The sequence below is a fragment of the Vicia villosa genome, linkage group LG4 (assembly GCF_029867415.1).
Source record: "Vicia villosa cultivar HV-30 ecotype Madison, WI linkage group LG4, Vvil1.0, whole genome shotgun sequence".
NCBI classification, from domain to species: Eukaryota; Viridiplantae; Streptophyta; class Magnoliopsida; order Fabales; family Fabaceae; genus Vicia; species Vicia villosa.
In genome coordinates, this window is record NC_081183.1 from 33001367 (window position 1) to 33025337 (window position 23971).

At 32.5% G+C, this 23971-nt stretch overlaps 2 protein-coding genes, 1 long non-coding RNA gene and 1 pseudogene across 3 annotated transcripts; 2 read left to right on the top strand and 2 right to left on the bottom strand.

Moving 5' to 3' along the window:
- The first annotated feature begins 2538 nt into the window (after window positions 1–2538).
- LOC131599039 (uncharacterized) lies at window positions 2539–3171 on the top strand. The gene is made up of 2 exons (XR_009282502.1): window positions 2539–2812; window positions 2908–3171. It is a non-coding gene; the product is annotated as an uncharacterized LOC131599039 (long non-coding RNA).
- A 1717-nt stretch (window positions 3172–4888) lies between these two features.
- LOC131597003 (uncharacterized) lies at window positions 4889–5743 on the bottom strand (annotated as a pseudogene).
- A 1068-nt stretch (window positions 5744–6811) lies between these two features.
- Window positions 6812–10785, top strand: LOC131597004 (uncharacterized). Its single transcript, XM_058869726.1, has 5 exons — window positions 6812–7487; window positions 7544–8054; window positions 8100–8205; window positions 8341–10164; window positions 10306–10785. The coding sequence occupies exons 1-5, from the start codon at window positions 6812–6814 to the stop codon at window positions 10783–10785; spliced, it is 3597 nt and encodes a 1198-aa protein (XP_058725709.1).
- A 4598-nt stretch (window positions 10786–15383) lies between these two features.
- Window positions 15384–16459, bottom strand: LOC131597005 (uncharacterized). Its single transcript, XM_058869727.1, has 2 exons — window positions 16179–16459; window positions 15384–16068 (listed from the first exon to the last, which is right to left on the bottom strand). Exons 1-2 carry the CDS (start codon window positions 16457–16459, stop codon window positions 15384–15386), a joined length of 966 nt encoding a protein of 321 aa, XP_058725710.1.
- Between the last annotated feature and the right edge of the window lie 7512 nt (window positions 16460–23971).

A 23971-nucleotide genomic window follows, 5' to 3' on the forward strand; every position in this document is an offset into this window, starting at 1 on the left:
ACATTTTCATAATCGACCCATATGAATGTAGCTCCCAAATTGAAGTTAAATAAGTAAAAACAGTTATGTTATAGAGAAACATAACAAACCAAGACTGCCCCTATTTTAAAGTGTTGGTAGATTTAAAAAACAAAGGACAATTGTGAGATTTTTACGACATCTTTTTTTCTTATATTATAGATAAGTTCTACTAACAACCAATACTTTTATATTTAATATTATGTGATTAATTTCATGAGTCATAGACAAAAAAACATATATGGACACTATAAAAAGTGTTGGACACTTATCTTCGTACAATTCTTAATTTAAAACAATAATAAAATTATTAATTAAATTAACCCTTGTTTCAATTGTATTTTCATATGGTATAAAAAATTAATAATTAAATTAACACTTGTTTCAATTGTATTTTCATATGGTGTAGCTATATGGTGTTAAAATTTAGGAGTTCAAATATCTCTTCTCTATAAAATTTATACACAATGTTTAAATACATCGAAGAGTCATTTAAAATAATTCCAATTAATAAAAACATATACAACGGTTAAATATATCAAAAAGTCATTTAAATGTAATTCCAATTAAAAAAAAAGAAAAATTTTCATATTATAAATTGATATTATAATTTTTTATTTCTACATACAAATATGAACAAATATGGCTGGAATTTTAATGTTTGTTTACGTTATATTTTTTTTCATATGTATCGTTATGGCTAAAGCTAAGTTTATTTTCTAAAAATTAATTTTTTCTTTATCTTGTACAAGTTTTATTCTATATTATTAACATTTTTGTTTATTTGAAATTACAAATACTTATGTTTGCGTAGATGATGAACATTGTCCCACCCATGTCCTCCATTTACAATTCTAAAATGCATAAAGATGATTTGTGAGTGTGTGTATAAGTTATTGGATCCATAAATATAAATTATTTTAAATTAATATTAAAGGATTATTCTTATGTAATCAAATATAATATAAGACATGAAGTTGTTCACTATCTTAAATGGTTGTCTTCTAGTGTTTTGTCTGATGCTTACAATTTTGCAAATCATACTAAATATAAATAAAATTATAGTCTAATTAATAATATATATAAGATTTAGAGAATAATATTTGTTATTGTAAAGTTTTTTTACACATTCAACTAATAAAAAATTAATAATTTATCATGTCATTAAAATTTTTTTAAATAAAATTGGGGTATACTTGAATATATGGTTGTGATTGATTGACATTGTAAATCTATTTTACACTGCATCACTTCTTTTATCTAAGATTAATAATTTTTTATTTTAAAATATTTTTATTATTATTATTTCATAGTTGTAATTGGTTGACAGTATAAAATATTAAAAAGATGATATTTTTATTTTTAAAAAGAATAATAATTTTTTTATTAAGAAATAAATTGATCCTTTAAAAGAATCTTATAATTAGAAAAAAAATACAATTAAAAAATGGCATACTCCTTCCAACTAGGGGTGAGAATATGTCAGATCAGCTAACAGAGGCCTACGACTTAATCTACATAAGTTCAGGTCAAGTTAGAAAAAAATTTAAACAGAAAAGATCTATGTTTTTTTTATAAAATTACATATATTTTGAATATGTAATTAATAAAAAGCAAGGAGGTTATGATGTTTCACACAAGAGAATCAATTGTTAAGAACAAACTCAAACACTACTATAAAAAATACATTTCACCTCAGGTGTGAAATATATTTAACCTCAGATAAAGAAACGGGGTGACGAAGTGCTTCATGAAAAGCTGCCACCTTACTCCTCGAATTTTCAAAAACTGAGGTGTAAAGTTATTTGCACATGGATTCGAACCCCGATATCCGCATAGATTTTTTTGTAAAAAAAAAACTCGTTACATTGTATACACATAATATTAATAAATTAATTTGTCAGCGAAGATAAAATGCTGGATCTTCGAATCATTGAATTTTGTAGAAGATCAAATGTTGGGTGCCAGGATATTTTCAATTGTTTTTGCTTGCATTTGTTTTTGATATAAAACAAAAAAAAAGTTAGATAATTAAATGATTTTCTGCTCAAATAAATACTTATGAACACAAACCTTAAACTCAAATAATTTTCTGTTCTTGCAATCCATCATAGAGAATTTTTCATGGAAAATGCTTTCACAAGGAGATAATAAGATTTATAGTGGTGGATGTAGATAGTTTCAAGTACTTAATGATGTTTCAATATCAATTAATTTTTTATATTCAAAATGCTATTATAATGAAAATTTTATATGTTTCACGCGGATAACAAGTGGTTGTGTCTTGAACGTTGATACTCGTTAAAATGAGGACAAAGATTTGTTTAAGGATAGTGAATATCCTCAATAAACACGCTTAATTATTTTCTCGATTATAGCAAAAGCCAAAGTAAAAAAATATTTACCCCTCGATTTTAACTGAAAACCGAGGTGAATAAGTTTTTTTTAACCATACTTCTACACATTCTTTTGAGGGTTATTCTACATATTAAATCCTATAATTTCTCTTTTGAGATTTATTTCATGCACATCTTTTAAAAAAATAAAAGTTCTACTAACCACCAATACTTTTATATTTATGTTTTTATGATCATTTTGATGAGTTATAAAGACATACACAACACTTAAATATACGAAAGAGTAATTCCAATTAAAAAAAGGGGGGTTTTCACATTATAAATTGAACTTATAATTTTCTATTTTTTCATGCAAATGTGGAGAAATATGGCTGGAATTTTAAAGTTTGTTTATGTTATATTTATTTTTCTTTTCATATGTATCAGTATGGCTGAAGGTAAGTTCACTTTCTAAAAGAATTAATTTTTTTTCTTTATCTTATTCACAAGTTTTATTCTATATTATTAACATTTTTGTTATTTGACATTACAGCTTTTGATAATGTTTGCCTAGTTGATGAAGATTGTCCTATATCTATCTGTATGCGATCTAAAATTCGAAAGTGCATACACTTGTTTTGCTATTGTGTGTCAAGGCCCAAGGGGTAGGCCAGCTAGGCAATTGCCCAGGGTTTCAAATGTTTTTACAAATTAACAATTTAGTATTAATGTTCACATGTTCTCTCTATGTGAGTTTTATTCAGTTATTATTTTATTGTAATTTTAATTCTCTAATAAACCTGCTCCATTTAGTTAACACTCTTGTTTTACCTTTATTTTATAAAAAAAAATTAATATTATTTATTTATCCTTAAGAATATACTATTATTAAATTGATAAAAAATAATACACTATTACTAATACTTAATTAAATAAAGAGATATGATTTTTTTATCTATATTTTTTGAATCAAAAGAATAACTTTATTGAGATTCAAAAAACTATTACAACTCAAGTGATCATATCAGATCCATAAATGCCTGAAGCACCAGACCAAACAAAACAACCTACCTCAAGGTAGCATAAGCCTACTCAAGTGAGGTCTAAGTTTCCTATTTTCCCAACATCAATAAACTACAACATCTATGATGTTAGAGATACACTGATGTATGCTTATTTCTTTCCCAAAACATATAGCATTCCTAAATCTCCAGCACTCATGCACAGATTCAGTAAAAGCACATTGAATTATTCTTTGCATCCAACCTTTCTTCTTGCATATATTGATGAACCACGCCAGTTCCTCTTTCCACTGTTGTGGTGTGTGCACCACTTGCAGCCAGCACAAAACTCCCTCTCATATAGGCCTCATCGCAGGACAGTCAAAGAGCACATGATCAAGGGTCTCACTCTCCCTACAAAAGTTGCAAACATCTGTATCCAGCATGCTAAATCTACAAAGTCTTTCCTTTGTTGGTAAACTATTATGAAATGCTCTCCAAAGAGTGTGTATAGCTTTCAGCCTCGCATAATTGCTAAACATAGCATTCCTCTAACAAACATCCTGCACAGGGTCCTTCAAGTTCAAATACATTATTCTAGCATTATACCTGCTCAGCTGCAGATTCTGCTGCCAAGCCTGCATCTAAATTACAACATTCCTGATTTTTAAAACTAGTAACAAACCAGTGCATATGCACGAGTTCTGGTTTGGTACGCGTATTTGTTTACATAATTTTTTTTTAAAATTCAAATCAAAATTTGAATTACATTTTTTGGATCATAAATACCATTTTTTGTATATTAAAATATTTAGATCAATAATAAATTTATTCCCGTATACAAATATTATTTATGTTGATGTATCATTTAGAAAAATATCCGGATCAATAATAAATTTTCGTATATAAAAATAATTTTTTTTCTCATATACCATTTTTGAATCAAAATTTTTTGTATCACAAATACCATTTTTCATATATAACAATATTTAGATCAATAATAGTTTTTTTCCCGTATACCATTTTTGATTAAAATTTTTTTGGATCATAAATATCATTTTCATATATAAAAATATGGGTTAAATATACAAACCCCCTGTAATGTTAGCGAGATTTGATTTTAACCCCTGGTAAAGTTTTTTTTGTAAAACAAACCTCGTAATATTCAGATTCCCCTCGTTATAGCCCCTCTGCAACTTAGATTCCATTTTTCTATGACTTGGCAGTCCAGCTGGATTTATATTTTATTTTTGATTTAATTTGTTAGAGCCACGTGGAATTTATTTAATTTTTTATTAATAGTTTTTTAGGTTTTCTTAAATAATTTTATTAATATTTGTAATGAATTATTTTTTTAATTTTAAATTTTAAAAATATAACCTTGGGCCATAGCCCTTTGTGTATTAGAGGCGGCCCAGTCACTAAGCTTGTTTTCATTTCATAAGTTCCAATGCATCACTTCTTATATAAACACTAATGTTTATTTAGTGGAAATCGATGTGGGACTCAAAACCAATATGTGATGTGTGTTGTTCAAACTTTCCATGATTCAACAACAAACATTTCTGCTCTGAGTTTCTCTGCAACAAGCAAACAAGATTGCTCTGAATAGCATACTAACTTCTTTTCTTCCTCACTGAGTCACTGCTTGCACAACCTACCATTTTCATGAACTTTAAAAACTAAATCTTTCTTGATTATCAGTTCAAAGACACAAACATCTCTTGGTTGCACTCCACTTTCATTGACAAACACGGCGCATTGCTCTATCATTGTAATAGCGAAGAAATTTCAGATTCCATGATCTTTCACCAATCTGCAACATCACATTCTTATTCTCGTTCTCAATAACCCCTTTTAAAATTGGAACAGTCTGCATTGTATATACAATTTCATTATTATTTATAATCATAACTTCATATGCACATATGATATTTATGCATGTATACATTGCATTGCATGAATAATGTAAATGTTTAGCAATTAACCTTACCAGCACATTTGCTACCAGATTAGCAGGCTTGATCGAAATTGTGAAAAAGGGATCACGTGAGATAAATTCTTCGGCAACTACCCGAGCTCTATATTCCCTTGGCCTATTCAATGATGTACTTCTTTGACTATTCTTCTCAATCTCACCTTCAATGATATACAAAAAAGACACTCTTGGAGTTCATTCAAAATCTCAACCGATTGACCATCCCTATGGTCATGGTTTTCATCTTCATCATCATCAACAGATGGGGATGGTGGAATTTTCTCTAGTAGCCATGGGTGATGAAGTTTGATTAGATAACGTGTGTGCTACTCTTCTTTTATAATGATGATAAGGCTGAAGCTAGCAAAGCACGCGCTTCAATTTCTTCTATGACTTGTGATATGCCACATTGGTCAGAAGAAAACAAAGAGTGCAAACAAAGCAATATTTAATTATATTGCAGTTGTTGTTGTGTAGTAAAGTATTGCAGTCCCACATCGAAAACCTTTATCCAACTAAAAGAGTTTATATAACACTTTAAGATAATACATTTCAAAAGATGAAGTAATGAGCTACTAAAAGATACTGGGCCATGAGCCCTATAATAATATTTTAATAATTAATTTATAAATTTAATTTATAAATATTAATAAAATCAATAAAATTAATTTAGGAAATCTTAAAAAACAATTAATAAAAAAAGTAAAAAAGAAGATTAAAAAAACAAAAAAAAACCACGTGGATTAAAAAAATAATTAAAAAATTAAAAAAACTCCACGTGGAATGCCAAGTAAGCTGTTAGAGAGAATCTTTGCTGCAAGGTGGCAACAAGGGGTGTATCGGAGGGAATCTGAAAATTATGAGGGGGATTTTAAATTTTTTTTTTTACAGGGGCTTAATACAAAACTCGCTAATATTACAAGGGGGATTTGTATATTTAACTCTAAAAATATTTAGATCAATAATAGTTTTTTCCCGTATACCTCTTTTGAATAAAAAAAATTGGATCATAAATATCATCTATAATATAAGAAAATTTACTGTTATAAGGTCTCACGATGGTGAAGAGAGGACGGGGGCGTCCGAAAGCTGCGGTACCGCCGTCACCTCGAATCCCTGCCACATCGGTGAGTCAGCCGGTTGTAGTTACTCCACCACGGCCAGATGAGCCTACGCAAACTAAGAACATCGTGAAACAACCGGCGATGGAATCCCAAGCTGAGAAGAAGGAATCCCCAAAGCTTTGGGTGGATATTCTGAATGAAAATCGAAACCCTACAAAAGGTATGGCCATGGCGTACGTCACTCCACATCGTATTGAAGGGGAATTTGATGTTGAAATCGAAGAAGAAGGTGTCTCATCAGAGCTGAGATTTTGGGAAAATACACTTGTGTTATACGGATTGGGTGAAGATCTCAGTATGAATGTGATTAAGAACTTCATGAGGAAGACCTGGAACTTTGTCTCGTAGCCAGATATGTACTATCATGAGGATGGTTATTTTCTGTTGCGATTCAAGAGCCACGACGATATGGATGCTGTGATGATGAAGGGACCGTATACACTTCGCAACATTCCCCTGATTATCAAAGAATGGAGACCAGATTACAATGTGAAAGAAGTTCTACTCCGAACACTTCCCATTTGGATCAAGCTACCGAAATTGCCTCTTCATCTGTGGGGTGCTCGAAGCCTGAATAAGATTGGAAGTATTTTGGGAGTTCCTTTGGTTACAGATGAGTGCACAGCTCATAAATTACGGGTATCTTATGCCCGGATCCTAGTGGAAGTTGATATTACAAGAAAGTTACCTGATGAAATCACCATTAAGGATCTTGAAGGGAGAAAATTGAAACAACAAATTGAATATGAGTGGCGGCCAAGATTTTGTGATAAATGCCAGCAAGTGGGGCATACTTGTGGAATAGAGAAGCAAAGGAAAGTTTGGCGGCCAAAACCACCTGATACTAAGGAGCTAACATCGGATACTGCTACCATTGTGGAGACTGCTCAAGTAGAGGAACAACAATGGACAACTGTGGCAAAATCTAATGGTGACAGAGGTAAGAAAAAGATTGTATACACTGATCCTCCGAATGAAATAGCTTGTGATAATGGATTTGATGTCCTAGGGATTTTGAATGATCCACTAGGTATAGGTAGCACCTCATGATAGTATCTTGGAACACAAGGGGGTTGAATAATATAGGCAAGCTAAAGGAGATTAGCTCCCATCTCCATGAGCTTAGGCCTGATATTAGTATTTTAATTGAAACAAGAGTAAAGAGAAATAATGCTGAAAAGGTTAGGGGTAAACTTAATCTGCCTGGAAGCTACACTGATAATTACACTGCTCATACCAATGGTCGTATTTGGATACATTGGAGTGATAATAATATTGATCTCAAAGTTGTTAAAACCTCTAGTCAATACATTCATTGTGGTATATATGGTAATGATGGTACTTTTAGACATTGGTTGACAGCAATATATGCTCATAACCAATTGGAACAAAGGAGAATTCTGTGGAAGAATCTGGATGATTTATTCAAATCTCAGCAGGGTCCCTGGTGTGTGGTAGGAGATTTTAACAATGTGCTAACTGCCAGAGATAGAGAAGGTGGCAACCTGGTGATTGAAAAAGAGTATGAGGATTTTCAAGGCATGATGAATGATACAGGACTGGGTGAAATGGATAGCACTGGGGATTTCTTCACATGGTCAAACAAACAGAGTAGGAATCCTATCTATTCATGAATTGATAGGGTTCTTGCTAATGTACAATGGTTCCAAGATAATGCTGATGCTGTTTTGCACATCCATCCTCCTAGCATATCTGACCATGCTCTTCTGCATATATCTATCCCAAAGGTCAGATTTAATTCCAGAATTTTTAGATTCAACAACTATTTGACTGAGTTTGATGATTATGCTTCTACTGTGCAACATAGTTGGCTTAAGCCTGCCAAAGGTAGACCTATGGGTGTCTTGTGGTATAAATTGTAGAGACTACAAAGAGACCTTAGGACACTGCATACACCAAAGAATGACATTAAGAGAAACATTGAGAAGTGCAGGATGGATCTGTTGACAGCCCAGAATAACTTGAGGAATAATAGGCTGGATGGTGATCTAATTGATAGTATCAAGAGAATTACTGATGAATTGCTTAAATGGAATGCTATGGAGGACTCCAAACTAAGACAATTAACTAAAGTGGATTGGTTGAGGAAAGGGGATGACAATACTGCATTTTTCTATGCTCAATTGAAGGCCAAGCAGAAGAGGAAAACAATATATATGCTCAAGAGGGCTGATGGTTCTGTAGCTACTAGCCAGGAAGACATAGTAAAAGAAAGTATGGAGTTCTATGGTGGTTTAATGGGATCTGATAGCCAGGTACATACTTCCATAGATATCCAGGCAATGAGGGCTGGCAAACAACTCACTTGGGATCAGAGGACATACCTGCAAGGGAACATTACCATGAAGGAAATAGAAACTGCACTTAAAGGTATAGGAGACCTTAAAAGTCCTGGGCATGATGGCTATGGTGCTAAATTCTATAAAGCTAGTTGGACTACTATAAAAGTTGATGTGGTGGCAGCAATCCTTGAATTTTTTGATACTGGGATCATGCATAGTAAATTCAACCAAACTGTGGTGACTTTGATTCCTAAACATGCCTCTACTAGCACTATCAAGGAGTATAGACCTATAGCAGGTTGTACCACATTCTACAAAATCATAGCAAGAATACTCACAACAAGGCTTGGTAAGGTACTTCAAAGCAATGTCAATTTGTGTCAGGCTGCCTTCATTCCTGGCAAGCAGATCCATAACCACATAATGCTTGCTTATGAAGTTATTAAAGGTTATGGAAGGAAGTATGGAACCCCAAGATGTATGATGCAACTGGACCTCCAGAAGGCCTATGACATGGTTGACTGGAGGGCCCTCAATTGTATTATGATGGAGATGGGCTTTCCAAACAGATTTATAGGCTGGATCATGTCAACAGTTACTACAGTTTCTTATGTGTTCAATGTTAATGGGCAAGTGACTAATTCTATGAAGGCATGCAGAGGGATCAGACAAGGGGGTCCCCTATCCCCACTCTTATTTGTCATAATGATGGAGTACCTCAATAGACTTCTTGTCAAAATGCAGAGAAACCCTACCTTCCACTTTCACTCAAAATGTAAGAAACTTGGCCTGAGTAACCTAATCTTTGCTGATGATATATTGTTGTTCTGTAGGGGAGACATAGATTCTGATAGCTTGATGATGCACACAGTTAGTATATTCTCCAACACAACTGGCCTTGTTGTAAATCCTAAAAAATGTAAGTTATTCTATGGGGGTCTCCAAGACAATGCTATTGCTGCCATCAGGAATATCATAGGTTTTGAGCTTGGACATTTACCTGTGAGATACTTGGGAGTGCCTCTGACTTCTAAGAAACTTAGTATCAACCATTACTTGCCACTAATAGAAAAGAATCTGGATAGGGTGAGGCACTGGTCCACTAGACTCCTTAGTTATGCAGGGAGGTCTCAACTCATACAAAGTGTATCTAATGCCATTGCTCTATATTGGTTACAGTGTTTCCCAATCCCAAAGTCTGTATTGCATAAAATTGAATCTATTTGTAGAAGCTTTCTTTGGACAGGGAAGGATGTGCATAGTAAGAAGAGCCCGATAGCCTGGAAAACTGTGTGCCAGCCCAAACAGTGTGGAGGCCTTAATATCTTGAATCTTAGTGTGTGGAATCAAGTTACCTTGTATAAGTGTCTTTGGAATATCCAGAGAAAGGCTGAGAATCTCTGGGTACACTGGATCCATGCCTATTATCTGAAAGGCCAAACTTTAATGGAGATGACACCTAATACTACTTGGTCCTGGATGTTTGTTAGTATAATGAAGTAGCGTGGCTCTGTTCCTCATAACCTATGGAATACTATGACTCAGGAGCTGAAATTTCCCATGAAAAGTGTGTATGCTCATCTGTTGAATGCAGAAAGAATCAATTGGAGTCCTCTTATGTGCTCTAATCCAGCTAGACCTCGTGCAACATTATGTCTATGGATGCAATGTCATGGGAGGCTACCTACAAAAGATAGAATACTCCGGTTTGGTTTTATTCAGGATAATGTGTGCAGCATGTGTAGACAGGATGTTGAAACAAAGGAGCATGTGTTCTTTGAATGCAGATTTCCCAGAAGTATTTGGTGTACTATTTTGGATTGGATTGGCATTAAGCACACCCCTCTGATTTGGATAGATGAACTGAGATGGGTTATTGATAATTCTAACAAGAAGGGATGGCGGGCCAAGAACCTAAAGCTAGCATTTGCTGAAGTGGTTTATGGGATATGGTCCCATCGCAACAACCTTATATTTGGTACAAATTCTACTGCCATTCTCCAGACTATCAGAGATTGCATATAGAGCATAGGAGTTGGATAGATAAAAGCATTAGAAACCATATAGCTGATCTACTATTATGATGTATATAATAGGAGTTAGTTAGTCCTTATTGCCTTGCTGGATCCTTGCGATCGCTTGTTATGTATATGTTTTTGAATTAATGAAAGTTCACTTTGATTCAAAAAAAAAATTTACTGTTATGAATTTCCCCAAAATACCCTTTGATTATTTTAGTCTAAATTAATATTCTTGGGGTATAAAATATCTTTTGCATATAATATTTTGAGTGGGCCAACAACAATTACTTTTGAAAAAAACCTGCTCTTCTGCAGACAAACCAAACACGCCACCCTCCCTTGTCATTTCCAAATTTCTACCCTTCCCACACAATCCTATCATATCTCTCAACTTGTTTTTTTAGTTCTCAGTCTCTCTCCAAAACCTCGTGGCTTTTCCAACCCACAACAAATTTGACTTTCTCCATTTGTTAACTGAAGAAAGTGGTGAAGTTTTGTAGAAAGAAAGAACGAAGAAGTAATAGGTATGATCGCTGAGACTGTGGATTCTAACAAATCTCTTCAAATCTGGCAGGTCCTCACTCATGGTGTTGTCTTGGTTCGTTCTCTTTCTTTCTCTCTTGAAAAATCTTTTCATTCAATTCATACCAACAAAATTCCATTTTTACATTGTTTTACATGAAAACTTTCAATTTTGATGTTTAGGATGTAAAATCTCCATTTTAGGGTTTGTGTTATGTCAAGAATGAGCCTTGATTTTCTTTAATTTTAGGATGTGTAAGGTTTAACTTTAATAGTGTCAATTGAGATTCTAGGTTTTTCATATTCTGGTTTATGAGTTTAGTAGTAATCTAGATTTATGTGTTTTGCTTGCATGATCGTTACGTTTGCACTAATAATATGGAAGGCATTGATGTAGAAAGGACCATGTTATTGACAGCTACATAGTCAATCAAACAACACTCTTCTTCTTCATATCCTATCATTCAAATTATGTTGCATTTCACTTTGAATTGAATTACTTGAATGCATAATATGTTCTTTAAGAAACCTATCGAAAGGTAGCAGAAAGGGATTTGTATATAGAAGAGTCTGGAAACCGAATGAATGAAATGGCGGAAAAATTCAGCATCTGAACTCAACTCTCTCCTCGAAGGTTTATCGCTAAATCCTAACCTAATTTACTAAAATTGTTTTGATTATATTTGAGAACAATGTATTGATCTATTTTGCAGGATGATTCATTGCATGCAGAGACACGACTAATAGCTTTGGAGGAAGAGGTATCTGAATTCTCTGTTGCTTCTTTTGGTTGGTTGTTTGTATAAATTTATTTTTGGGATTTAATTGAAATTTCAACTTATTTGAGGAATAGTGTGGAAATGCATCGGTACAACTTCTTTGGTCTGCCTTGAGAAAGAACAACTTTGATCTCCATATTTTGAAATCTAAAGCGGAAGATAGTGAAAAGAGACTGGAAGAAGTTACTTCAAGAGTTGAAACAATTTGTGCATTATCTATGTTATCATTTTCCTCATACATGAACTGAGATTTTTTGTTCTACATATTTCTGTTATAGTGATTATTGTGGCATTAATTTTTATGATAAGTCACACTGTAAATTTTAAAATACTTTTATGATTTGGCACTTTAAAATATTCTTATTGGATGTATGTGTAATCTTTTTTTACACTGACAGTCTACTACTATTAAACTCTATTTTTAAATTCATTTTAATTGAAATAATTTTTTTAAAATAAAATTATTATTATTTTCTTAAAAAATATTGTATCTAAAAATAAAAATTATTTCAAATTATCTTTTTCGTTATTAATATTCAATAACTAAATTTAATTTTTAAAAATTAAATACTATTTTAAATTTAAATTAACAATCATTTAAAATGATCATAATAATCTTTTTATTAAATTAGTTATATATATATATATATATATATATATATATATATATATATATATATATATATATATATATATATATTAATGCTAAGCATAATTTTTTTAATATTGAATTAGTTATATTGATGTATTGTTATTAGTATAGATTTTAAAATAAAATAAAAATTGTTATTGTTGAATTATAACTCTATGTTTTTATTTTCTACTTTTATATAAACAAAAAAGAAAAGTGAGAAAAGTGGGGGAAATAATAATTTGAATTCAAAAAAAAGTAAAAAGTGAAAAAGTAAAAAAGTGAAAAGTAAAAAGTGAAAAGTGAATAGTGAAAAGTGAATTGGAAAAAACTAAAAAAAAGACAATTTTTTGCCCCCAAATTATTAATTTAAACCAGTGTTTTAAAAATTGGACCGGACATCAAATTGGTAAGGGTACTGGGTCACTGGTTTATTGGTCGAACCACTGGGTCACTAGTCGAACCACGTGACTAAACCGGGTTAAACCGGATAACTCGATTGTATAGACCAATCGTTATAACAAAATTAAATAGGTATAAAATCTGTGGAACCGGATGATTCAGTCTCTACAAAAAAAAAATTAGCACATAAATTTTTTGAAAACATCATTGTAATATGGTGAACCGACTTTTAGAAATGTGCGGATAGCAATAGTCGCCACCGACTTTTATTTTATCCAATATATAGAAAGGCTAAAAGAACAGAAAAAGACCTTTTAAAAAGATTTTGAGTTCGGGGGGTAAGTTATACAAAGGGAAGGTTTAAGGCACCCTTTGCATCCATGGTTTTTCATGGGCTCTTAATTGCTTAGCTCTCCTTTGTTTTCAAAATTGTTTGAAGTGTCGTGTGTGAATAGTAAAAAAAAAATTTGAGGAAGAACTTTAGCTTGTAAATAAGCGTAGTCTTTTTGAAAAGATTCTTTAAAAATAAGTGGGAAAATATTTTGAATTTTGAATTTGAATTTGAAGAAGAGCAAGCAATTAAAAAGCAATTACCCTTAAGTTTAGAAAAATTGTTCTTTTAGACTTTAGTGGGAAAGGAATATCCATACCATAACGAGGGCAGGTAGTCCTTTCATTGGATTTAAAAAGGGTCATCGATTATCGTTCGCCACAGACTGACCCATGCCATAAAGGGGGCAGGTAGTCTAAGGGAAGGATCAGAATAGCCTTTCGTTTAGGCAACCAGAGGATACCTCAGCACTTCATAGGCAACTTCGAGGAACGAGATCATATTAGCGAATCGAAGGCAGCATCATTAGGGACTTATGATCTTTGAATGATTCGAGGGCAACATTACTGAGGTATCCTCGTATTCGAGGGACTTGGCTATTCTGCATTAAAAACACAAGGCAACAGGCAACAGGCAACAAGAGGGGTACCATAAAAGGTGCGTGGGTGCAACAATCACGTGATTAGATTCAGAATAAATTATCTTGTAATTAAGTGATTCTAATTCAATTCGAGGTTAGCACTCCCTAGAATTACTAACCACGCAGTAGTATAATGCAGTTTTTATGTGCCTTTAAGGCCAAACAATACAACCTCGAAGCAGTTACATAATAAATTATGGGGAAGGGGAGAAAAGGAATAATAGAACCAACAGTGCAACAGGTCTGACACAAGTAATAATTTAAGAGAAAGAAAAATAAATTAGGTTAGGTTTTAGGGTTACCGACTAGTCGAGCTTTGACGGTTGGCTAACCCTGAAAATTTGGAAAAGGAAAAACAAATACAAAGGGGTGAGTGTATGGCTAGTTCATTGATATTGAATATAAAACCCTAATTTTAAATTAATAAGGCAAAAATAAATAATTAAATTAAAGTCAAAAATAAATATTTAAAAGGCAAAAATAAATATAAAAAGAAATAGAATCAGGGACTTAACTTTGATCTGATATGGTTCGTAGTCGGAAGAAATCCTGGTGCTAACCCTGAAAAAACTGCACAACAAGAGAAAATTTCAGTGTAGGAGTGATCTTCGTAAACTCTGATTAGGGTACGAATTAAATAAAATTAACAAAATAAATAATCAATTTAATTAATTATTGGTTTTTTAACCAAATTAATTAAATCGATGGAAAAAAAATTTCGATTAAATATATGACCTTACCATATTTTTTTATCAATTAAAAGAAATTAATTATGATTTATTAAATTATTTGAATAAATAAAATCAATTTAAATCAAATAAATAAAAATATAAAATTTATTTTAATATTTGAAAAAAGGAATTTAGTAAAAACAAGTTTATTAGGAAAATTATTAATGAAAACAAAAACATATAAACATATACATATATATAATAAAAATAAATATGAGGTTGTGTAATTAAAAATAAAAAAAATTATAAAAACTTAGCTTCTGATCCAGTGTGGCACGCGCTGAGGGAGCATGATGCACCTGCGCTTTATGGCGCGTCAGATTGAATGAGATGATGATCGGATGGCCTGGATTGAGAGGGCGCACCGTACACATGAGCATGGGAAACACTGAATCCATGGATTCCAAACCTGGGCAGCGCGCGCCCTTTTCTTTCAAACTGGCCAATCACCAAGCGACACGTCTCTTCTTCTTCAACGAAAACCTGCAAAAATTAGCTAGGGATGCATATTGCTTGACTGAGACCTCCATAATGTTGCCTCCTTTTGTACAGTATGTATTGATCCATCAAATCCAAAGGCTATCAGCCTTACCACTCAGATTCCACAGGTTTTTAGCTAAAAAAAATTTATTCCATTCACGGAGATCAATGATATTGAGCCCACCTTTCTTCTTGGGAGTGCATAATTTTTGCCAAGACACAGGGGATTTTCTGGTAATAACCTCTGTTCCAGCCCAAAGATAGGAATGACAAATAACTTCAATTATCTTAATGACTTTTTTGGGCATGGGCAAGCTCTGAATCCAATAGTTACTAGTGGAAAAAAGAACACTTTGGATCAATTGAGTTCTTCCTGCAAAGCTAAGCAATCTAAAACTCGAATGCCTAATTCTACCAACAATCTTCTCAATTAATCCAAGACAATGTTGCACAGTGATCTTCTTGCTAGTGAGGGGAATCCCTAAATATTTAAAAGGCAATTCCCCCTCCTCAAAAGTAGTAGCTCTTATGATATCTTGCTTAGCTTCTTCCTCCACATATCCAAAGTACACTTTGCATTTTGCGGGGTTCACCTCCAAACCTGTTGAATCAGAGAAGGTTTGTAACCCTGTCATCAACATTTTCATAAAAGTAATGTCACCCTTAACAAACACCAGGTGGTCATCAGCAAAACTCAAGTTAATTATCCCAATTTTCTCACATTTTGCATGGTATTGAAAATTCTTCCGTCTACCAATCTTCTCCAGTATTCTATGAAGATACTCCATAATCAACACAAATATGAGAGGAGATAAGGGTCCCCTTGTATCAAGCCTCTCTTTGCTTGTAAATTTTCTGAAACACAATTGTTGATTTTGTACCTGTCTGAGACAGTTTTGATCATGACCATTGTCCCATTGATAAACTTGTTAGGCATGCTCAACTCAACCATAATGTCTTCCATTGCAGTCCACTCCACACTATCATAAGCCTTCTTGATATCCATTTGGATCATACACCTAGGGGTCCCATTTTTTGCACTATACCCTCTGATCAACTCATATGCAAGCATGATGTGGTCTTGTATGTGCTGTCTAGGAATAAAGGTAGCTTGACTAACATCTGCTATACTGCCAATAACTTGTCCCAGCCTAGTATCCATAATCTTAGATATTATTTTATAGACAGTTGTGCAGCATGAAATAGGTCTGAAATCTTTTATCATATAAGCTGTAGCATGTTTGGGGATGATGGTCACTAATGTATTGTTCACTGCTTTGTAATAAAGAACCTAGCTCCATATCCATCAATCCCTGGAGCAGTTATATCATTGATACTCTTCAAAGCCTTATAGATCTCATCTTATGAAACAGGGCCTGTTAACATCTCACATTGATCAGTTTTGAGCTGCTTCCCTCCTCTCATGACCTCAATGTCAATTTTCCTCATGCCACTAGTAGAGCTGCCAACAAGGTTTGTATAGAAATCAATGACTTCCTTTTCAATTTTCTCCTGGCTATGTAACATGTTACCATCCTTATCCTTTATCATACTTATATAAGAATTATTGAATTTTCTTTTTAAAGTGGCGTGAAAGAAAGAATTGTTGGTGTCTCCAAGCTCTATCCAATCGACCTTAGCTCTTTGCCTCAACATATCTTCCTCTACAGTTGACAGATGCATGACTTTCTGCATACAAACTTTCACTGTGTTGATTTTTGTAGTGTCCATCCTGTCATTTATGAGATTTTCCTGGGCTTTGTCAAGATCCTATCTAGCTTTGTCCAGCTGCTTAGTAATCCCTTGGAAAGGTTTACTTCTCTCCTTGATGAATCCTTGTAATCTCTGCAACTTTTTCCAAACTCTATACATTGGTTTCCCTTGAATAGGTTGATTCAAACTATTCTCTATGGCCTCAAGAAAACCCTCAGTCTTTACCACAACATTAGGAAACTTTAAACTTTTCCTAAATCTCGGTTGACTGACAGTTTTCTGAACCCAGAGAAGGGCATGATCTGAGATCCCAAGATGCATAACTTGCAGCTTTGTGTTCTGATTTGTTATATGCCACATGGTGTTTCCAATCAGCCTATTAATTCTAGAGTAAATGGCATGGTTGCTTTGGTGATTAGACCAAGTAAAATGATCCCCAATGGTCTCCTTTTCAAACAGACCCACTCTAGTCATCATGTCTACAAGCCCTGTATATTCTTTTTCCATAACTGGATTACCCCCAACCATGTCCTTTGTAGTCATCACATTATTGAAATCTCCTATATGAAACCAGGGTTCATTGATACTACCAGCTATTTGCTCTATATCCTTCCACTATTTATGCCTTTTCTCAAGAGTATTATGTGCATAAATAGCAGTGCACCACATCTGCAGCACTCCCTGAGCAGAGTAAATTCCTGTGTGAATCAATTGGTCTGTACTAGATACTTCCTTTACTTGGACTTTACTATTATTCCATAAGACACAAATTCTCTCATTTTCATCATTTTGTAATTATCAATGAACAACCATTGGTGTCTAAGTTTATTCCTAATATCATTAGCTTTATTCTTCTTAACTCTAGTTTCTAATAGAATGCCAATAGCAGGGTTGATGTTCCTCAGCCGATTAGCTACCTCCCTATTCTTCCCTGCTTTATTCAGACTACGCACATTCCAAGATATTATCATGGCACAAATTCTACTGCCCCCACAGAACCATCTCCAGTTCTGAGGGCATCAAATCCATTGCTACAAGGTACTTCATTAGTCTGTTCTCCATTAGGGAAAACAACTATTCCTTTGAGTTTCCTATTGTTAACAACTGCAGTCCAGGGATCACTAATATTTTCAATAGGAATGTTTGGTGTCCTTAACTCTGCTGTGGATCTACCTTCTCTTGTACTTCCATCAGCTGTGGTGCTACCTTCTCTAGTGTTCACCTCTATTGTGGTCCTATCTTCCTTAGCTTTCACAGGTTGCCATTTATTTTGTATTTTTGGTTTCTCCTTTTCACACTAGTGTCCCACCTTTTGGCATATGTCACAGAATTTGGGTTTCTATTCAAATTCAATTGGTTGATTGAACTTATTCCCTTCACAATCTTTAATTGTTATGCTCTCCTTTTGCTTCTTGGTGATGTCAATTTCCACTAGTATTCGAGCATATGAAATCCTCAATTTGTTTGTTGTACACTCATCTGTGAAGAGTGGTTTTCCAATCACACTCCCAATTTTTCCTAGGCTTGATGCCCCCCACATTTGCAAAGGAAGATTGGGAAGTTTGATCCACACCGGGATTGTTCTTATCATGTCTCTTTGAAAATTAAACTGTGGACACCAATTTTTCAGTATCATTGGCATATTATGAATAGAGTAAGGTCCCCTCAATAGAACCATATCCTTCTCCTTATTGCTCTTGAATTTCATTAAGAAATAGCCATCATCGTGATAAAACAGTTCTGGTAGTTGGATGAAATTCCAAGATCTCATCATGAACTGTTTGATAGCATTCATACTGAGGTCTTTTCCCAACACATACATGATTAGAATGTTCTCTCAAAATTTGACTTCAGATTGCATATCTTCACCCTCAATCTCTACTTCAATTTCCCCTTCCATTATCTTTGGTGCTGAATAGCCAATCATTAGTCCATTAGAAGGTAATATATTCCTACTGATCATATCTACCCAGAGTCTTCTTTCAGTTGCATCCACGTTCTTCATCTTGTCATCTGTGTCTGATTCCCCATCTATGGTTTCACAGTTGCCTTCTTCAGTTTTTGTGTCCTCTTCCAGAGTTATCGTTGTTTCTGTTCCTTTAGAGCTTGAACTCCCCTTATTCTCAGTAACCGTGGATGGTACCGCCGGTGAAGCTGCCTTATTATTAGGCCGACCCCTCCCACGAGCCATCGTCGCAACCTAAACCTATCCCCCTTTCCTTTTTTCCCACCCCTCCGTGGTCCCTAACCGTAGAGTTAGGAATTTAAACCAACAACAAGGATGGAAGTCGTCAGAAATAGAAGATGAAACCGTTCCGGAAACCTAGAGTTTTACGCCTGAAATCGCTTAACTCTATTTTTTTAATCTATATTACTTATATAGCAATATATAGCAATGTTAATTATCTTTGTAACTATTGCGTATATCAAAGCTTTTTTTTTAAATAAGTTGAAATTGATTAATTTTTATAATGATATAAAAAAGAGACAACAAAAATTAAACGATTTGATTTTATTATAGATTGAAGAAATATATATTCAACTTAATTATTAGAATAATTTAATAAATGTTTTGCATTTTAAACATTTATAAAGTAAAATTTTAATTAAAAATATAATTATTAATTTTAAAAAAAATATTAAACTTGCTTTAAATCTCGATATCTGTTGGGTCGGCCATATACTGAGTATAAATAAAATTATAACATAATTAATATGCCAAAATATAGTAAATGTTAACTTTTCATATGCTAAAGAAACTTGAAAGTATAGAATATTATTAAAAATAATATTTTTATTTTAAGAAAGAGTAATAATTTTTTTTAAGAAAGAAATAAGTTAATAGTTCAAAACGATCATTTGAAGTCTCTTCCTACTACTTTTTCAAGGTCTATTTTTTTAATTATATTTTCTTTTCAAGGTCTATTTGAAGTTTCTTCCAACTACTCATCCACTTGTTTAAAAGAGTTGTCAATCGATGATGGTTGTTTGGAGATGAATTTTTGAAATAGAGTTTTAGAAAATGAAGATTTTGTTAGAGAATAGGCTTAGAAAGTCTTTTGTTTTTTGAGGTATCTGAGTAGATGATTGGGGAATTGAACTTAAGAAATAAACTTAATAAATTAACTTGTTAACATGCAAAAAATATGAGGTAAATATATTAAACTATTTTGTGCAACAAATATGAGGTAAATATATTAAACTATTTTGTGATGTTCGTGAAGAAAGCCTTTCGCGATGTATAATCTAAAAAACTGGCATCTTCCAACCTTAATTACGCATCAAATTATCCCACTCCACACATTTAAAAGTTAATTTAATGATCTTGAGTTTATATAAAAATTATTATTAATTATCTAAAATAATAATTTAGTATGGCTTTGATTGTAAGATGATAAGAACATATTCTAATAGAATTGGGTCTCACATAATTGTGATTAAAAGTTAGTTGAACATGAAACTATTTATGTTCGAAAACATTATCATAAATATAATTTTTAACATTTGACGTTGTTTGAATGATTTGAATTAAAATTCTTATAAAATGTATAACTAACAAATTGAATATTAATGTATATTAACATAAAATAAAATTATTAAATTACTATTAATCAAATACAATTGTTAAATAGATGTATTTGTTGTTATATAATCTAAGTTGTGTAGTCCAAACTCAAGTTTCATATGGTTAGGATTTGTTAGTTAGTTATATATAAATATACAAGAAAATATGTAGTAAAGTAGGAATAATTGTTATGTTTTTATTTCATATTATTTTCATTATATATATACACGAACTCTATAAACTATTGTGTCAAGGCTCAAGGGGTAGGCCAGCTAGGCAATTGCCTAGGGTTTCAAATATTTTTACAAATTAACAATGTAGTGTTAATGTTCATCTGTTATCTCTACGTGATTAGTAAGTGTTTTATTCAATTATTATTTTATTGTAATTTTAATTCTCTAATAAACATGCTCCATTTAGTTAGGATCTGGATCCTCTCCTATTTGTTTCTCTCCAGCCCTCTGTTCTGCATAAATATTTACCATTGATTGCTTTTCAATACAGTTTTCATATTTTTATTTTATTCCTTTAAATTTTTTTGACCATTAGATTAGAAGCTGAATGAAAAGCAGCATATCTATGGCAGGAGAGGATCTCTGCACATTTAGTTAGCACTCTTGTTTTACCTTTATTTTATATATTTTTTTAATATTATTTATTTATCCTTATGAATATACTATTGTTACATTTATAAAAAATATTACAAGTAAAAAACAATACACTAATTACTAGTAATACTTGATTAAATAAAGAGACATGACTTTTTAATCTATATCATTCATAATAATAAATTCTATATGAGTAATTGGACAAGTGAGACACATGGCACTCCCTGGTGCTTTATTACACTTTTTCAACTTTTCTAAACATTCTATTAATGGAAACTTATTCTTAATTCAATTAATAATTTTATTTATTATTCAATTAATTATTTTATTAAATGAATAAATGCATTTGTATTATTGGGAAGCTGAAACATCATTTTTTTCTTTCAAGGGTTACACGATAAACACGAATATTTGGGGAAGAGCAAATAAATTGATATGAAAGTGAAATGCTCGAGGTATTGTATCTCAATACAAATTCAAAACGCTTTCACTCCATTTTCAATTTCATCATGTTCAGAAACAACACATGCAGCGGCGGCGCTCCATCTTCTCTTTCGGTCATGTTCTCCGCCGTCTCAACCTCTCGTCCGTTTCAAATACGACGGCCGAAGAACTCATACGAGTTCTCTTCTCCGACGAACTCTCGGTCTCAATCTTTTCTTCTCCTCTTTTCGATTTTTGATTAGTTGTTTGTTGGTTTGATGATGATGGTGATACAGAATCGGTGATTTGTGTTTTTGTGTTGTGTGATTCTGTCGAAGCTTGATTCGGTGAAAGTGCAATGATGATGATGGTTAATGTTTGTTTTAGGTTTAGATCTGTGTATTTTTACATCTCCATGGTTGTTTTCATAAATCTAATTAGTTTATTGTTATGTTTGAGGGTTTATTTCTAATTTTTATTCTTTTGTTATTTATGGTTAATGTTTGTTTCAAGTTTAGATCTGTGTATTTGTTCATATCCACGGCTGTTTTCATAAATCTAATTAGTTCATCCCTTTTATCTACTATATATTGAATCAAATTAAGGCTACATCATATAGGATTTCATCTTAGTAGCCAGAAAGGTTTGTGAATGGTAAAATTAAATTATGTGTTTTTTGAAATTTGATAAAGGGTTTGGGTTTGGTAAACTGTAAGATTTGTGTATCTCTTTTAGTATGTAAAGTTTGGATTTGATGAAGAATAATTTTTTTATATTTAATAATGTTTGTTTTGATCTTGCAGCTTGAATGATTGTAGAATTTTTAGATATTACATGGATTTGAAAAAGGAGCGCCTTCCTTTGTATACGATTTCATGTTAAAGCTTATCTGTTGTAACTTAAAATTCCGCAGGTTAAAGCTTATCTTGCAACTTGAATAATGTTTGTATACTTTTTAAATATTTATATTTCCTTTTTATCTGATTTTAGGTTAAGGATTATATGTTGTAACTTGAAATTATGCATATGAAAATTATGCAGGTTAAAACTTATCTTGCAGCTTGAATAATGTTTGTATACTTTTTAAATATTAATATTTCCTTTGTATACGATTTCAGGTTAAAGCTTATTTGTTGTGAAAAATATCATCTTTAAAGTTTAATTTAAAATTGGTTTTGCTTGCTTTGTTAACTAATATAATTTCAGGTGCTTCTATATTCTGATCCCAATTCTACGATCCTACACAATAGAATATTGATTAATGTTTTTTTGTAGGTATAAGGAAAGCAAATGTGTTGCGAAATAATTGATGGGATATGGTGGAATGTCGTCTTCGCATTCAGCTACTGTTACTGCTGTTGCTATGGCAGTTGAATTTCATGAAGGATTTGGTGGATTGTTTTTCGCTACTGCATTGGTTCTAGCTATGATTGTATGATTTTTTTTGTTCTAACCATAAAATCTATAAACATTTTGATCTATATATTTTGTTTTTGATGTGTTTGATTTAATACACATGGAGTTTATTAATGATTGGCAGGTGAAGTATGATGCTACTGGTTTAAGATTGCAAACGAGACGACAAGCAGAGGTTTGATTGCAGTTTATGAGATCTCTATTTTTTTTATTGATCTTAAATTGTGTTTATCGAATTTGACTGACTCTCTATTTATGTTAAAATAGATTATAGAATTTTTCTCATGGTCTCGTGGGCTGGTGATATTGCACTTAATTTGACAGTAACAACACATGTGAAAAGTATATGAAGAATAAATGAAGAAGATGAACTTAGAAATTTGAACATTAGTCAGATCGCTTCACTCAATCCTTCTGATGTTCAGGCCATTCTTCTACTATTCATGTTGTTTCTGACTTTTCCTGTGCTCTTCTGCAGTGTGATACAAATGTTAGATTTTATGTTTAATTTTTTCTTATTTTGATTGTAATACCCGATTCTCCAACACCGGTTAATTACCATTTAATTGGTTGAAATGTTAATTAGAAGGAACATTGGGGTTTGTTCATATTAATCTAAGAAGGATTATTAATAAGAGTTAGTGGAGTGGTTAGAATAAAAAGGGATTATTGGAATTAGACTAAGTGGCAAGGTGGTAATTCCCACTCAATTGGAGGGCTTAATGGACTTATGTATTGCTTGCATGTGGACATAATGGACATTGGACTTTATTTGCATGAGCTTAAGTGTTGTTTGGCTTACAAATCAGATTTTTATGGTTGAAGTGGAGTAAGAGAAGCTTATGTTCTTCCTCATCATCTCCATTTTCACAACTCTTGGTACAACTCCACTAAAACGGTAATATCTCTTTGCGTGTAACTCCGATTGTAACGATTCTGGTCTCATTGC